The sequence below is a fragment of the Salarias fasciatus genome, chromosome 22, assembly GCF_902148845.1.
Source record: "Salarias fasciatus chromosome 22, fSalaFa1.1, whole genome shotgun sequence".
NCBI classification, from domain to species: Eukaryota; Metazoa; Chordata; class Actinopteri; order Blenniiformes; family Blenniidae; genus Salarias; species Salarias fasciatus.
In genome coordinates, this window is record NC_043765.1 from 2,661,698 (window position 1) to 2,678,729 (window position 17,032).

Here is a 17,032-nt window from a genome sequence, read left to right on the forward strand (position 1 = left end):
ACGTCCGTAATGTGGGCGGGACAAGCGGCTGGCGAGGCGTGGAGTGGGGGGAGGGGGGGGGCGGCGGCGGCTCTTTAGCGACGTGTCCGAATTCAAACGAGGTACTTTCTTCAAACCAGGACGCGCTAAAGACCGGCCCCCGCCCCCGTCCCCCCTCCCCTCCGTCCGTCTCCTCGGCGCCAGGCGACCGGAGCCAGCGTCCATTCGGTCTACCGCTTCCTGGTTTTGTACCCGCGGCCACGCCCTCCGGTTTGGGGGGGGGGGGGCTCTCCTGTTTCCACGGCAACCACGGAGCAGGATTACCTCTTTTTAACCTTTTTAAAAGACGATCCATAATTCTTTCTGTGCCCCGATAGGAAAGAGAGCATGAATTATTTTTCAATTCCTCTCACTTTGATATATTGTTATATCTTGACAGATTTGTAAATTTTCATTGTGTATTGTGTATTTTGTTTTCCTTTCCGTTCCCGTTTCGGTTCCTTCGTTGGGGGTTTTGGTGTAGCTCTGCTCTGGTTTCTTTTTTCGGTTCTTTTTCCTGCTAGTGGTCTCTGAAACTGTAAATTGTCTCATAGCAATAGAACCTCGGGAGTCGGAACGTTTTCCTTCGCGGAATCGAAAAAAAAAAACATTTCGGTCACGCGAATGAACAGAACCGTTTTCCGACGGGTTGGGAGGTCGAGTGGGCGGGGCAGGTCCGAGGCCCCGCCCACCTCCACAGAGGGCCATTCACTTGCTGTTATTGCTATTATGTGACATGTTCAATTTTTTTTTTTTTTTTTTTTTTTTAGCCTGCAGGGAATTCTTGTGTTAATGTGCAAAGTAATAAATGGGTATTTTATGCCTATAAGAAACCTGCCTGTTCATTATTGAGGTGTGTTTTTCTCTTGATGGCTTTAGCAAAGAGCACCACAGCATCACTGAGGAGAAACTACTCGGGTTTTATTACTAACCTTTGACTTCACCAGTTTGAGCAGGGCAGAGGTTTATTGGTACCGAGTTAACTCAATAGTGTCAAACATGAAGCCTGTGAGCCTAAACTGCCAAGAAAGAGGCTCCGGTTCATTCAAACCACCAAGTAAATGATGGAAAATGACCAAAAATGTATGAAAACTCAATCTTGCCAAAATCGCTCATCTCGGTTTTTATCAAAATGTCTCGGCTTGCTTGCTTTAAGATAATCTTCGAACAAGAAAAGTTTAATACTAATTTTCCTAAGTATATATTTAATGCATTGGTTTTTTATATAGTGCTTTTCACTCAAAGACGCTTTACATTGCATTATTCATTCTCTCCAGACTGGGTGTCATACTTGGGCAAGGTGGGTGAAGTGTCTCGCCCAAGGACACGACAGTTTTACGCCTGCGGGAGCGGGAATCGAACTGCCAACATTCCGGTTATAAGACGACCCGCTATACCATCTGAGCTACTGTCGCCCCATATAGTGGGTTTCTTACAAGTAGCTGATGCGCAATACCAAGACCCTGAGCTAGCATCAATCTCACTACGGCGCCGTCAGCGGGTTTGTTAAAGCAGGCCTAATGCATCATTTTCTGGAGTAATTGTTTGGTTTTATGAACACTTTGTTTTTGTCACATATACTCTGCTACAAGAGAGAAAACCCTTCCGGTTTAAATTTAGATAAAGATAGATAAAACTTTATTAATCTCCCAAGGGAGAAATTCCAGTGTCCAGCAGCACACAGATCATATACATGCAAATAAATAACAGTACAAAAAATACAAGTGCTCAGATTGTACTTGGTTTGGCTCAGGCACATCTGTTATACAGCCTGATTGCTGAGGGGATGAACGACCTCTTGAAGCGCTCAGTTCTGCAGCGCAATGACAGGAGCCTGTTGCTCCGCTCACTTTTTTGAGCTGCAACTGTGTCGTGCAGTGGATGTTTGGAGTTCCTCAAGATACTCTGCATTAGAGCCCCCATCCTCCTCTCCAAGACTGCTCCAACAGAGTCCACCTTCCTCCCCATCACAGACACACACCTCCTGATCAGTCTGTCCAGCCGATTGCTGTCTCTTTTTGTCATACTGCCGCCCCAACAGACAACCCCAAAGAAAACAGCACTTGCAACAACAGACTGGTAGAAAATGTACAGCATGTCACCACACACATCAAAGGATTTAAGTCTCCTCAGGAAAAACAGCCTGCTCTGTCCTTTCTTATACAGGGCCCGAGCCTGCTCCGACCAGTCCAGTTTGTGGTCAAGGTGCACACCCAAGTATTTATAGGTGTGAACAACCTCAATACTCTCTCCGTCGATGATGACAGGTTGATGAGAGGCTTCCTGCCAAAGTCAATGATCATCTCCTTCGTCTTAGAGGTGTTCAGAATAAGACCATTGTCCCTGCTCCAGGTGGTGAATCCCGCGATGAGCTCCCTGTACTCCTTTTCATCCCTACCCTTCACACATGCCACAATTGCAGTGTCATCTGAATACTTCTGCACATGACACGCAGCAGATCTGTGAGCAAAGTCAGCAGTGTACAGTGTGAAGAGAAAGGGGGGATAGTACAGTCCCCTGCGGTGAACCAGTGTTGCTCAACAGGGTCCCAGATACACCCCCCCCGAGCCGGACGTATTGTGACCTCAGAGTCAGGTAGTTGTGGATCCAGCGAACAAAGAGAGGATCCACTCCCATCCTCTCAAGCTTCCCCTTCAGTAACTGAGGCTGGATGGTATTGAAGGCGCTTGTAAAGTCGAAAAACATCAACCTCACATAGCCTCCAGCTCCCTCCAGAAAGGAGAGCGCCTGATGGACCATAAACAAGACTGCATCGTCCACTCCCATGCTGTCCTGATAGGCGAACTGAAGGGGGTCCAGCGCCCCCTCCACTTGAGGTTTGAGCAGCCGGAGCAGCAGCCTCTCAAAAGTCTTCATCACCACGGATGTTAGGGCCACTGGTCTGTAGTCCTTCATCCCTGCAGGCCTTGCCACCTTGGGCACTGGGACAAGGCATGAGGTCTTCCACAACGCAGGGACACGTCCAGTCTGAAGACTCCGATTGAAGATGGTTTGGAGAGGCACAGCCAGCTCTGACGCCCACTCCTTCAGCAGCCGTGGTGATATCCCATCAGGCCCTGCAGCTTTCCGTCCATGGAGCCTCCTCAGCTCCACACGTACCTCCTCCACAGTGAAGGCCGGCGCGTCAGCAGAGGTGGAGCAGCCGCTGGGTGGAGAAGAGGAGCAGGTCGCAGCCGCAGAGGTGGAGCAGCCGCTGGGTGGTGAGGAGGAGCAGGTCACAGCAGCAGAGGTGGAGCAGCCGCTGGGTGGAGGAGAGGAGCAGGTCACAGCCGCAGAGGTGGAGCAGCTCCCAGGTGGAGGAGAGGAGCAGGTCACAGCCGCAGAGGTGGAGCAGCTCCCAGGTGGAGAAGAGGAGCAGGTCACAGCCGCAGAGGTGGAGCAGCCACTGGGTGGAGGAGAGGAGCAGGTCACAGCAGCAGAGGTGGAGCAGCCGCTGGGTGGTGAGGAGGAGCAGGTCACAGCAGCAGAGGTGGAGCAGCTCCCAGGTGGAGAAGAGGAGCAGGTCACAGCAGCAGAGGTGGAGCAGCCGCCGGATGGTGAGGAGGAGCAGGTCACAGCAGCAGAGGTGGAGCCGCTCCCAGGTGGAGAAGAGGAGCAGGTCACAGCAGCAGAGGTGGAGCAGCCGCCGGATGGTGAGGAGGAGCAGGTCACAGCAGCCGAGGTGGAGTGGCCGCTGGGTGGAGGAGAGGAGCAGGTCACAGCAGCCGAGGTGGAGTGGCCGCCGGGTGGACATCCGTTAGTGTGTGTGTGCGTTTGTGCAGAGTCAAACCGGTTGTAAAAACGGTTGAACTCGTCCGCCATGTCCACATCACCAGGAGCTACACATCCCTTCTCCTTGAAACCAGTAATGGTTCTCATGCCCTTCCAGACCTCTCGGGAGCTCTTATCCTGCAGCTTCCTCTCAAGTCCTGCTTTGTACTCCCTCCTGGCCCGTCTCATGGCCCTCCTCAGGTCATGCTGAGCAGTCCTCATTCTCTGCCGGTCACCAGACTTAAAAGCCTCCTTTTTACAGTTCAGCAGATGTTTTGTGTCACTTCTGATCCACGGCTTGTTGTTGGGGAAGCAGCGCACGGTTCTCAGGGGCACTACTACATCCGTGCAGAAATTTATGTAGTCTGTGACACAGACCACGCTCTCATTGATGTCATTGTCCACGTCTGAACCCACAAGCAGATTCCAATCTGTGGATTCAAAACAGTCCCTCAGCTTGGCTGTTGTCTCAGGGGTCCACTGCCTAAAAGACCTCCTGACCGTAGGCAGTCTCATCACAGATGGTTTGTATGATGGTCTGAGGTGTATGAGATTGTGGTCGGACTTTCCAAGGGGAGGCAGAGACACGGCAGAGTAAGCAGATCTTACATTCACATAACACAGGTCCAGAGTGTTGTTATGTCTGGTTGGACACTGCACATATTGAGTAAAGCCGCCTAAATGAGGGCTCACATCAACATGGTTGAAGTCCCCTGAAATAATGATGAGCGCCTCTGGATGTGAGGACTGGATCCTGGACACCGCCTCCTGGATGACGTCACACGCTGACGTCGCGTCCGCACGCGGCGGGATGTAAACAATAATGGTGGCGACCAGGTGGATCTCCCTCGGGAGATAATATGATCTTAATCCGACCGCCAGGAGCTCAACATCACGGGTACAGATTTTATCTTTCACCGTGATGTGACCGGGATGGCACCACTTGTTGTTGACCAGCGCGGCAAGTCCTCCACCCCTCGCTTTCCCGCAGGATTCCGCCGCTCTGTCCGCTCGAACGAGTGTGAAGCCGGGGATGCTAACAGCGGAGTCCGGCAGGGTCTCATTCATCCAGGTCTCCGTGAGCAGATATAACGAAGCTTCCCGGTAAGCACTCTTGCACTTCATCAGGGCTTCCAGCTCATCGCGCTTGTTGGGCATAGAGTTTACGTTACCCATTATAATAGATGGCACAAAGGGCTTGTACCTCCACCTTTTAGCTTTTAGCTTAGCGCCGGCTCGGCATCCTCGGAAGGGCTTCTTGATCTCGCGCGGGATCGGATGCTTGATTCCCCTCGATGTGCGCCTCAGCTCAAGGAGCTCATCCCTCGAGTACTTGTACCAGCACATTCCAAACAAAACAGTCACCAAAAAACACGAAAACACAGAAAACACTAGCGCTGCTCGGACTTGCTGCCACCGCAGTTGGCGCATGCGTCAAACAGGAACAAAGGTTATTATGAGGCCATAATAAAGGTTATTATGGCGTTATTTTACTGTCTAGGAGCACTCACCTTTGAGTTGGTCTATTCCAACAAATTATTATATTCTAGTAAGCCCGTGGAGATTTTAAAATTTCATGATCTTTTTTAAAAATTAGTTTTGGATGTAGAGTGTCAAGTGAGAGAGGTGATATGAATCACTTTGTTGCAGCGTCTTCCTGGACCGAGTCCCTGCAATCTGCCAAATATGTGAGAAAACAAAACTCGAGTGGGTTAACGTCGCTCCTGCACTCCTCGGCCTTCTTCACTGAGGCCTGAAACTACACTGAAAAGGCCAAGCTTTCACTTTGTTTTGGGTGATAATACAACCGTTTGAAAACACTAAGTCTCTGTTCCCATGGAGACGGTAGCACTGCTACTGCAAGTTTAGCATTTTCCCTCAAAATGCGGAACTCCTTTCATAATCCTGAAGACCCCGCAAATGTTGCCCCTGTTTAGCGCCCCGGATGAGAAGAGTCCTCGGCTCTGTCGGCTCGTCCAGCGAGGCGGGATGGCCGTCACTGGAACGCCCTCCGGTCGCCCGCTTCCTGTGTCCCGCCTGGTCGTCATGACCACCGTTACCAAGGAGAGAGGAGGCTACAGAAGAAAGGAAACCCGAGCCGCACATCTTGATGCGGTGATATTTAATTCATCGCCGGCGCTCGGCGCAGAGGGAGCCGGGGAAAATGGATGTGACCGAGGACAAAGAGCTGCTGTCAGATCCGTCTGTTTTACACAAGGTCAATTCTCCCTCTTCTGGCTGCGCAATTACCAATGAACTCATAATACCCATAATGCAGTGCCTGATTCGGCTTGTTAACGTCTCACTTGCTAATATGCATAATTGAAATAGCATTAAAAATTGAGAAAAAAATTAGTTTTTGCTGCTGTACACAAAAACACAGGTCAGCTTTACAGAGTGAAGCAGTTTTCACTGCAGCGTCGGAATAAAGAGCAGGTCAGAGCTCCTCTAAACGCAGGCAGGTGTGTGTGTGGGGTGGAGTGTGTGTAATCCCTGCTGTAGAGGCCCCCCATGTTGTCTTTGTGTTAACTGATCCCGCTACGGACACCGCTCCATCGCCGCTCCATCCATCCCTCCCTCCCTTTGTTGTCTCACCCACTTTTGCCCCGGCCCTCCCCTCCCTCGCTGTGTTTCCCCCCCCCGCCTTTGGGTTCACTGCCGCTGTCCGCAGGTTCCACCGCACAAGACGGGAGCAAAGTGACCGTATGGCCCCCGATCTGGTCTTTCTGCCCCCGCTGGAACCGGACTGACCCATTCGGTCTCGCCTTGCCTCCAGAGAGAGAGCGTGGATGGGGGAGGGTGAGGTCTGAAGTGGCCTCCTCAAGTGCTGGAGCCCAACGCCGAGCGCCGCCAACAAGGAGACGCTCAAGCAGTGTGGAGACGAGCTGCGGCTGCCGCCTCCTCCCGGATTAAACGGTCCTGTCGCCGCCGCAGCTCCAGCTGGACATTTGGATCAAAGCGCCGCCTGGAATCACCTCCGGCGACCAGCTCTGTTTGGGTTTGATTTTCCCCTGGGGTGTTTGGGTAACACGGGACTGGACAGAGAGGTAAAAAGCTCGCCGCGCTCTGTGTAATCAGGCGTCACCGTTTGCGACCCGGCCGTGACAGCAGACACTCGTCAGGGGCCTCCAGTCCGGGTATCAGGTTCTATCGGCGTTCTCCATCTCGGTAAGGTTACACCGAACCAGCGGCGACATTGAAGTCAACAGCGGCTCAACGGCCGACCTGCCGGGTTCTACTGGGAAACGGCAAGAAATAAAGAAAGTACTGACTGCTCGCCGTTTTCCCTCCTTGGCCCGACGGACCCTGGTATCAGCTGCTCAATAATGCAGTGAGTCCGACTCAGGAATGAAAAGGAGGAGAAAGTGTGTGAGCGACTGATCCCGGGAAAATCCTTCAGAGAGGAAGAGTGATTACTTCTGGGTCATCCAGCAAACGTGCATCGGCGGGAACAAAGAGCAGATGTTGAAAAGCAAGAGAAGAAGAGAGGAACATGGCCGCTGACAAAGTGACATAAAGACGGCAGGAAGCAGAAGAAGGTTCTCCAGGAGGTGTGGAAGAAAGGAAGGAGCATAAAGCAAGTTTCATCGGAGGTCAGAAGCAGAGAAACGCTGTAAACGCCAAGCAGCTGGGAGTCCAGAGAGAGCCGTCGCCATGGTGAACACCGGCATGCAGCTGATCAGCTTCACCTGCGCGGTGACCGGCTGGATCATGGCCATCGCCGTCACGGCGCTGCCGCAGTGGAAGGTCTCGGCCTTCATCGGCAGCAACATCCTGACCTCGGAGATCAAGTGGGAGGGAATCTGGATGAACTGCATCTACCAGACCACGGGCCACATGCAGTGCAAGACCTACGACTCCATGCTGGCGCTGCCGCCGGACATCCAGGCGGCGCGCGCCCTCATGTGCCTGGCCATCTTCATGGGCTGGCTGTCCTGCACCGTGTCCTGCTGCGGCATGAAGTGCACCACCTGCGCCGGCGACGACCGGCGCGCCAAGGCGGGCATCGCGCTGTCGGGGGGCGTCCTCTTCATCCTCACCGGCCTCTGCGTGCTGATCCCGGTCTCCTGGACCGCCAACACCGTGGTCCAGGACTTCTACAACCCCAACGTGCCGGTGATGCACAAGCGGGAGCTGGGCCAGGCCATCTACCTGGGCTGGGCGGCGGCCGTCATCCTCATGATCAGCGGCGCCGTGCTGAGCAGCACCTGTCCGCTCATGGAGAAGGGCGGCCGGTACCGGCGGGGATACATCGGCCGCAGCTTCGCCAACTCGCCCGCCTCGGCGCCGGACCCCCCCAAGCCCATCACCTCCAACAGCCTCCCGCTGAAGGAGTACGTGTAGGACGGACCGGTGGAGGAGGGCGAGGTTTCAGATCCAGGCTCCGGTCACGATCAGGTTTCAAGTGAAAACTTGTTTTATCAGTTTTTGAAGTTTCATGTTCACATGGTAAAGTTTTGAAAACAGAGTCCGTCTACACAGAAACAGGAGGAGCGCTGAAAACGATGTAGTTTTCCTGTCGGGCCACTGGATGGTGCTGTTGTTACTGTAAAAGAAACTACACACACACACACATTCAATACACCATAAACAACAATGGGAGAACAGGGACATTCGTACGGACAGACAAACAAGTTGGATTGTTATTACTGTGACTGTCAACTCTAAAACTACCAAGTCCAGGAGAATCTGGACCAGGACCAGGACCAGGACCAGGAGGATTTGGACTGGGATTCATGACACTCTGGAGGAAAACATTCTTACTGTCTACTGAGCATGAGCAGAAGTGTTTACTACACCATGGTGCTCATGATTAGTCGCAGTAGTTAAAAAATAAAAAAACGTTTTCTCCTGTTTCCATCCGAGACGAAGCGTTGTCAAAGAAGTGGGGTTTCCAGTAAATCCAAGCACCGTAATCATACAAACGGACACTCGAGCGTTTAGCGTTTTCACTTGAAGTCTTCTGAACGGAGCCTCTAGCTCCTCCTTAAATCCACCTGTGTCTCCAGTTTCGAGTTTAAATCTCTATATTTATTGATATGGAATATTTTGTATATCTCCTTGTTGTTTGTCTTCAGTTTGTTTGCACTGTGTTTTTTAATCGAGCCTGAAGGAAGCCTGCTGTCTTCACCTCGAACCAACAGCGCCGACAGTTTTTATGAAGGCTCGGGTTGTGAAGGTTGCAGTGATTCGTCTGACTGAGTCCTTTGTTCCTGATTTGTCACATAAATCATGAAATAAAGAGTCTGGTAAAGTGTGATTTGAAAAAACTAAAATAACATGCCTGAACTGCCTTCCTCTGTGCATTTTTTGTATTGAAAGTCACAAACGTAGCAACTTCACTAATGAGTCACAGCCTGAATGTCCTTCAATAAATAATGAAAAACAGGAGAACTAGAACACAGGCGACTTTCAACAAGGTCTTGTATTTCATTCTGAATTCCCTTTTGATAATTTCTAATCGCACAAATCCCAAAAGACATGATTTTTATTCCCACAATTACACCAGCAGTTACCTTCATAACAGCATTTCTGTTATTTCATCAGGCTTTTTCAGCTGAACTCCTTCAACCCTCCTCCTGAGACACTCTGACCTGGAAACCTTTTGTTCAGTCTTGACATGTAAACTGTAACACTGCACGCATGCTTTTTGAAAGACTAATTAACTTTAATTAAGATCTGAAATAAATTCATCATTAAAAAAAGTATGTTTTTATAAAGTGATGCACTGGATCAAATCTTGATCTTGAGTATAAAGGACCCAGGTTTGATTCCTGGTTGAGACAGAAAAAGCAACCAAACAAATGTTTTTTTCCTCAGTTTATCCTCAGAAACTTTTAATATAAAAAACAAATTATTATGGAAAAAACACATCCTGCTGACTTGCAAATTTTTCCCGCCTCTCAGACTCTCTGGCGCCCCCTAGCAGGCGCTTTAACCGCAGAGAAGTGTCTCGTGATACTGGGAACAGTCTCCGATCGACAGCCGATCCTGAGTGAGCATCCTCCGGAGAGTGAGTCCAGCTCTGCAGGTACGATTCACCTCAGCGTCCAGAAGCACAGTCTGCATCCTCGGAGCCGTTTTCACTGCGACTCCATGAAGAAGGACACTCTGCAAAGTGTGTCTGGAAGAAAAACATTCATGAGCTTCACAGAGAAATCTGCTGAAAGTGAGAGCCAGTCCTGGATTTATGTGTGCAGTTTGCTGATCAAACTGATTAAAAAAGGGTGAAACTTTCATTTTCTCGTCTCTCATATTAAGTTACTTCGATTTAGGGATGCATTTTTACTTTTATTTACACTTTTACTGTACAAATAAAATTTTTTGTGAGGTTTTTATTTACTTCTCTCCTTGTGAAGACAAATGTCTGAACTGATAAGACTTCAGAACTTGCGGACAAAATTAGACTTCAGTCTGTTTTATTTTGGATCACTTTTTTATACACTGATCCTTTCTTACAATAATGTCAGTCATATTTCATCAGTCATCTTTAATATGAACAGGACAACATAACAGTGGCATTCACAGTATTTTCTACCTGTGATCTGTTCTTCCTCGCTGGGCGAATCTAAAGATTTCCACCTGTTGGGAGCAGACTCCAGAAGTGAGAGGTCGTCCGCTCTCAGCATCTGAAGCAAAGCTTTCCTCCTCAGGAACCTGAAGACGGGAGTCAAGGAGAAGAAACACAAACAAAAAGCACAGGAAGCATCCGATGGTACGTGGAGAGGATACTGTTTGCGATAGTAACGCTCAGCATCCTGGAGCCACTCCAGCATGTCAGCGACCGACGGGCTGGTGGGAGATCGCTCGGTGACCGCAGAAAGATCCAGGCTGTCTGCGCTCTGCTGGTACAGCTGAACGACCGCTGTCACCTGGTTACTGATGGCGTCTCTGATGGACTGCAGAGATGAACTGAGAGGAGGCCAGAGAGACAGGTACATAGCACACAAATATATTTCAGTTTTATCAACAATAATCCAGGAACTGATGCAAATCTGGATAAAATATGGCCTATTTGCTGTGTAAACTAGAACACGAAGTGCGGCTTGCTTGTCAATACAGTGAAGCATTCATGTTACTTTGTGGTTAGCTCACTGCAAGAAGGTCATGGGTTCAAATATTTGTGCTTCATCTTTAATCTAATCTGGTTTTATATTGCTATTTGGACATCTCCCTCTGTCCCATGCTTAAATAGTTTACTTGACAAATGCTTAACATGAACATCTACTGTTTGTAAATTTAGACACATATTTCCAGAGAATTTCACAGTATTGTATAAACCATGGCTACATACATCCTCTCATTGAGTTTGGTCAAAACTGTGTCTGTGGCTTGTAGGAGTTTGAACCGCAGCCGGTTCTCCAGGTCTGGGAAGTCTCTGAGCGGCGTGCCGGACATCTGGACGTTGGAGAGGGCTCTCAGCTGCTCAGCCAGATTCCCCAGAGACACCATCAGGGGGCTGCACTCCTCCAGCTCACTCCGCCATACCTTGTGGTTGTTTTCAAGAGTCTGGAAACTTTTCCTCAGCGCCTGATGGAGAGAAGTCACTGCAGGCTTTATCATCTCGCGGGGCTAGTTTCACGCGTATTTTCAAATTAAAATACATCTATGTACATATTTCATTTCGAAATTGACGTTTGCGGTGGTTAGCTATCTTCTCTTGACGCCTTTTGAATGATTCTCCGATCAGGTGTGTCACATTACCACCATGCTGCACGGACACACTTCCGTGTTTCTGATGTAAACAATGACGTGGCATGCTGTGATTGGCCAAAGGGTTTTCCGACGGAGGATCTTTTTTTGAAATGGGAGGAAAAGAAAAGCGTAAATTTTATAGTGAGTTTATGATGCTTTGTTTTATGTTTACTTGCATTTCCAAATCAAAAATATTTGTTTCTTTTTTTAAAAAAAGTGATTTGTGCTGACGCCTTCAGAACGTGCTCTCTGATTGGCTGGTTTGGGTTGTTGGCCCCGCCCCGCGCCAAGATTTGAAAAGTTACGGCTTTGTGAAGAACTACGGTGAAGAAGACGGAGACGGGAGAAAGCAGCACCAGGTAACCAGTTTAACGCACAGCTTTCATCAAATATAATGGTTTGGAGTACTTTATTCCCTGGTTTGTTCTGCGAAAGACACTGGGTGTTAAGAAATCCAGCGGAATTTGAGTTAGAATGTAAAGATAACGTTAGCTTTTAGCCGCCGTTAGCTTAGCCCACCGCCTCTGCTAGAAGTCATGGCGCCTGTTGTTTCTCTGATCTTAGTAATGTCACATTAACTTTATTTAATCCTCGGCTGTTAATATTATTGCAGACATGGCTCCCAGGAAAAGGACCACCAAGCAGCAGAAGATCAACCCCAGGACGGCCAAGCTGGAGGCTTTTCTGGAGGATTTCGACAGCGAGGGTAAATATGAGTGTTTTAATAATAATGATGCCACAGAGGAGCTACAGCTACTAAACAGTCATACGGTGATCAAATGTCCAAATTAACATTTCCCTAAAGTTCTATTCGATATAAGTTAAAGCTTAAAGCTTAAACAAACTTAGTCGAGAAACAACTCAATCATAAAGAAGTAGCAACTGCTTATTTTGCTTTTCCCCTCATTGATCTCCATAAAATGTTATGGTATGTTAATACAGTCTTCACAAATATTCTTAATAGCCGGTTTAATTGAAGTCCACAATCCACATGTGATTATTTTCTAATTAATCTGAATGAAATATAATAGAAAAGAATTAGACATCAGACTCTTAGAAGACCTTCGGCGTAGTGCGATGATGTTAAGGGACCTCAGATACCTCTTAAAATAGAGATGGTACGGCGCTGTGAAGGGCTTCAGTGTTCTCAACCCAGTCCAGTTAAGAACTGCTTAATGAGGCAATTTAACCTGATTCTTCATTCATTGATTTGTCTGTAAAGTACTTTGGAAATCTTCACAAACATTTCTAAAAGTTTGAAATATCCTGTAGAATTCTAGTCTACAATCAAGATGTATCAATACTCTGATCAATACTAAGATACAGACCCGAATCAAGGATTTTAGAAACTGAAATGCTAATAAAGCTTTAAATACAGTTATGATTTCATCTCTTAATTGTGAGAAATTCTGTCCTTTGTTTTGCAAATATGAAATTGAACAATCTCAGGTTTCAGAAATGTCATTTTTCCTCATTATTTTCATAAGTTCAGATGGAACTCTCCGATTTGATGGATTAGACATGATTATAATTCATCATTTGTATCCAGTGTATTAAAGATTGAGTGTAAATAGTTTAAATCAGACAGCCTAGTGTGTTTTGAGGATTAGAGTTACACATGCACCACAGTGTAATGAGCCTTCTGTTTAGTTTATGAACGGCTGGGGAGTGAACTGTGAATCACTACATTAAAAACACATCTAGAAGTGTCTGGAGCTTTGAGAGAAAAGTGCTTCACCGACGTCTTTTCCTCTCGGCGGGTCTTGATGACTGCTTTTCATTACTCTTTAATGTGTGTCAACTGTAACTTTTTCTGATAACATTATATTTACTGACATTCACTCGATGCTGACTTGCAGAAAACACTCGAATAGATGTGTTTGTTCACAGTAAAAACCAGAATTGGACAGCTGAAGGAGAAGCTGAACCAGCTGCTGAAAGATGTGGACAACGCCTACGGCATGGCGCTCATTAAGATCCCCAAAGCCGTCCGGAAGACCAACTGGTTGGAGCACTACAGTAAGTAGGAAACGCCGACTGCGGCCAGGTTCGGCGAGCGCGTGAATCCAGGGAAATGAGCTGCTCACTTTAAGTTACTGTTTTTGTTTTGTCTTGCAGTGTCTGAGAAACCGAAGACCCCAGAAGTGGAGAACTCAAAGGTGATTTCGTTTCCCGCCCGTCTCGTCTTGTTCAGGATTTCCCGAAGAGGCTTTAACGTTCAGTCTGTCAGCAGAGAGAAGAGGAAGCTGCCATTGTTGAAAGCGTCGTGGCCGAGGATCACGCGGTTCTTCTGAAGAACGCCAAGAAAAGTCTGTTTGAACTAATGTTTTCTACTTTTCAAGTTTTTAGTTTTAATCTTCGTTGCTGATGGTTGTGTTTTGTCTCACGTTCAGCTCCAAAGAAGAAACGTGCCGCCAAGTCCAGTTCTCAGGACGGAGTCACTCCCAGCACCACGAGGAAGGTGAGGGACCCTTTCCTCAGAAATCCAGCTGAATCTTGAAACCAGCGGTGTCAAACATAAGGTCTGCAGGCCCAAATCTGGCCTGCAAGAGGGTCCAATCCGGACCACCAAGTCAATTATAAACATGTCAATGAAAACAGATTTTTTTTTTTTTTTTTGTCCAATTTTTTTTTTTGCCAATTTTTTAAGAGTAGAAAACAAAACACTCAGAGCCGAGCTGAGTTTTCAGTGACGGCTGGTTTCTGTCAAACTAGAATAGAATAGTCTGTATTAATCTCACAGCGGAGAAATTTACAGTTACAGAGGCTCGTAGAACACAGGGGTGCAAAAAGTAATGAAAGGTGCAAATTAAGAATAAGTTATAATGCAAATTGTAGTCAGAATAATAGAAAACTAAAGAAAGAAAAGATCTAACTTTATGTATAACATAAATCTTTAAATAGAACAGAACTATAATATATACAGTTTATACAAATACATATAGGTCCTGCGGTCGTGGTCTTTCCTGCAAACTCGCCCATCAGGGGGAGTTTGGGAAAATATGGAGAAATTTTTGACATTTCACTGCATTTTACACCAGAAGGTTTTATGCTGAGATTGTTGTCATTTTCCAAAGTAACTGTTTGCTTTTGTGAAAATACTGACATTTTCGTCTCGTACACTCTGAGCTCCAACAAAGAAAAAACTTAAAGGGGACGTATTATACTATTTTTCAGTCTCGTCATATCAGTCTCAGAAGCCCAAAAACATAGTATTTAAGTTTGTTTGCCCCAAATTGTTCGGAGTTTCAGCAGTCAAAGAAGTGGCTCTGAGGAGCCCTCCTCAGGAAAGGCTGTTTCTGAGCCTGCTTTCCGGGCTGGTTTACGAGGCAAAGATTTCCCCTGCTTGCCCTGCATGTAAGCTCGCCCGTGCACAGGTCAGGCCAGCCAACCACAAACCTTGTTTACTGGTTGACAGCTGATGGCAGCCAATGAGAAGCATCAGAGGGAGGGGCAGGAGGGAGACGGAGATGCACGCTCACATGTGCTACAGGCCGCGGAGAGTAAGCAAAACAACAACATGAGTGCTGAAGAGAGGGCGGTTGCAGAATCTGCACAAATGAGTTTGGTGGTAGTGGCAGTGAGTTCTCATAAATAAAACTGCATTTTTTTTTCTTTTTTTTTTTTTACATCCTTTTGTATTATGTTTTTATTTTTCTGAAAAATGCTTAACTTTCGCTGAATCCATTGTAATATATCGTATCGATATCGAGATATCTGGCATGGATATCGAGATATGAAATTTTGCCCGTATCGTTCAGCCCTAATAAGCGGACCCAACTCAAACTCAACCGTTTCAGTTTCATTTTCACAAAATGTGGTGCAGCAGGTCAGGGAGGAAACAGTTTTCAAATTTGAACGTCATAATGAGGCTACGGCTACACGTTTCACCCTCTTTATGGCACACACTGCTCACACAGAAGAAACTGAACTCTGTGGCTCCTGAACTGAAAAGTGTTTGATAGTTCTGATCGAAAAGCTTCAGTTCTCCCCATTTCTTCTTTTAAATTCAGGCAAGAACAACAAAGAAGCCTCCAACTACCTCCAAAAGAGCAAAAGCACTGGGAGTCGCCAGAGACAGCACGGCCATCAGACGGTGAGCGGCATTCCTTCCTCCTCCTCCTCCTCCTCCTCTCGTCTCGATGCCTTGCTGACCGTCCTCCCTCTCCCTCCAGGTCGAGCAGGAAGCCTCTGGTCACGCCGGCCAGAAGCTTGCTGGACTCTTCGGTGATGATCGGCGCCACTCCTCTGGTCACTCCACGCTTCGACCCGCGGTGAGCGCCGCGCTTTCCGGACGGCGGCGCGTCTTCTATGAGCCTCGCTGCATCACTGACTGACTTTCACATTTCACCCCCCCAGCCTCCCCAAGACCCCCGCCACCAGAGGGCCCCGCCACAAAGAGAGGGTCTTCAGCATTTCCGTCAACGGCTCGCCCATCGCCGGGGGCAGCAACGACATCTTCATCAGCGTTCCTGTGGGGAACGGAGAGGTGAGCGAACACACCGTTTCCGTCACACCTTTCTGGAGGTTTTTCTAAAGTTGAAACCCAGAGGAGTGCTCCTGTTTGCGGCGCCTCGAGTCGCCCCTCACTCGCTGTTTTCTGAGACGAAGCTGCTGTCTCCCGCTGCTCAGAGCATCCAGCTGCTGGCCAGCCAGATGGACTCGGTGGATCTGTCGCTGCTGGATGAGAACGCTCTGAAGAGCCTTCGCCAGCTGCAGGTACGTCCTCGTCCTCGTCGCCGTCGCCGTGGAGCCGTGTGGAGCCGTCGCCCCCTGCAGGACTCTCACTGCTCTTTCTTTTTCCCCCGCAGACTCGCCTCACCTCTCTGTGCGGGACGTCGCAGTAACCAGAACACTCTTATTCTGAAAAGCCAACTGTCTTCAGAGATGGTGTGACCTCCTCTGGGGTCGGATGTACATATTCTGGTTATGTTTTCTATTCTTCACACACATTTGAAAGATATTTTAGGGAAATGTTCATGTTTTTGAAGTGTGTAACTCTGTCACCGTCATGTGTGGATTTAACATCTCTTTAATTTTTAAGAGGATTTCAAACTGAAATGGGTTTTCTGAATACTGTCTTCCCTCTCTTATGATTTTCTCTCTAATATCACCAAAAGCATGTTTCCACCAATAAACGTGCTGTTACATGTTTGTCAGTTGTCAAGTTTTGATTTTTGAAGTTCTCAAAGTTTCCGGAAAGAAACTCGTCCTTTACTTTAAGATGTAAATTCTCAAATAAATGTGATTTTTAGTCAGTTTTTACAGTTTATGTTAATGTCAACATTTAATCATTACTGACTTACAGAAAACACAGAAGTGTAAAAACAGAAATTGAAATCCTTTTGTGAATTCCATCTTTAAGCGTTCAAGTAGTGGTTAGCACACACACCTCACATTCAGAAGGCTATGGGTTTGAGTCCAGGCCAGGCCTTTCTGTGAGGACTCCCATAAACCCCCATCATGCATGCGAGTCTTTCATTGGCCTGCAGAGGTCACCCTGGGTTGGATGAAGCAGTGTGGGAGAAACATGGACGCTGCTGTTTTT

At 47.8% G+C, this 17,032-nt stretch overlaps 3 protein-coding genes across 3 annotated transcripts; 2 read left to right on the forward strand and 1 right to left on the reverse strand.

Moving 5' to 3' along the window:
* Window positions 1-7,443: 7,443 nt before the first annotated feature.
* Window positions 7,444-8,133, forward strand: cldn35 (claudin 35). The gene has a single exon (XM_030120296.1). It carries the CDS (start codon window positions 7,444-7,446, stop codon window positions 8,131-8,133), a length of 690 nt encoding a protein of 229 aa, XP_029976156.1.
* A 1,156-nt stretch (window positions 8,134-9,289) lies between these two features.
* airim (AFG2 interacting ribosome maturation factor) lies at window positions 9,290-11,515 on the reverse strand. Its single transcript, XM_030120803.1, has 4 exons — window positions 11,084-11,515; window positions 10,522-10,701; window positions 10,328-10,446; window positions 9,290-9,913 (listed from the first exon to the last, which is right to left on the reverse strand). The coding sequence occupies exons 1-4, from the start codon at window positions 11,350-11,352 to the stop codon at window positions 9,873-9,875; spliced, it is 609 nt and encodes a 202-aa protein (XP_029976663.1). The 5' UTR covers window positions 11,353-11,515; the 3' UTR covers window positions 9,290-9,872.
* A 273-nt stretch (window positions 11,516-11,788) lies between these two features.
* Window positions 11,789-16,608, forward strand: cdca8 (cell division cycle associated 8). Its single transcript, XM_030120932.1, has 11 exons — window positions 11,789-11,843; window positions 12,098-12,190; window positions 13,375-13,503; window positions 13,603-13,643; window positions 13,718-13,793; window positions 13,878-13,945; window positions 15,498-15,580; window positions 15,660-15,758; window positions 15,844-15,973; window positions 16,117-16,203; window positions 16,296-16,608. Exons 2-11 carry the CDS (start codon window positions 12,100-12,102, stop codon window positions 16,329-16,331), a joined length of 840 nt encoding a protein of 279 aa, XP_029976792.1. The 5' UTR covers window positions 11,789-11,843; window positions 12,098-12,099; the 3' UTR covers window positions 16,332-16,608.
* The last annotated feature ends 424 nt before the right edge of the window (window positions 16,609-17,032 follow it).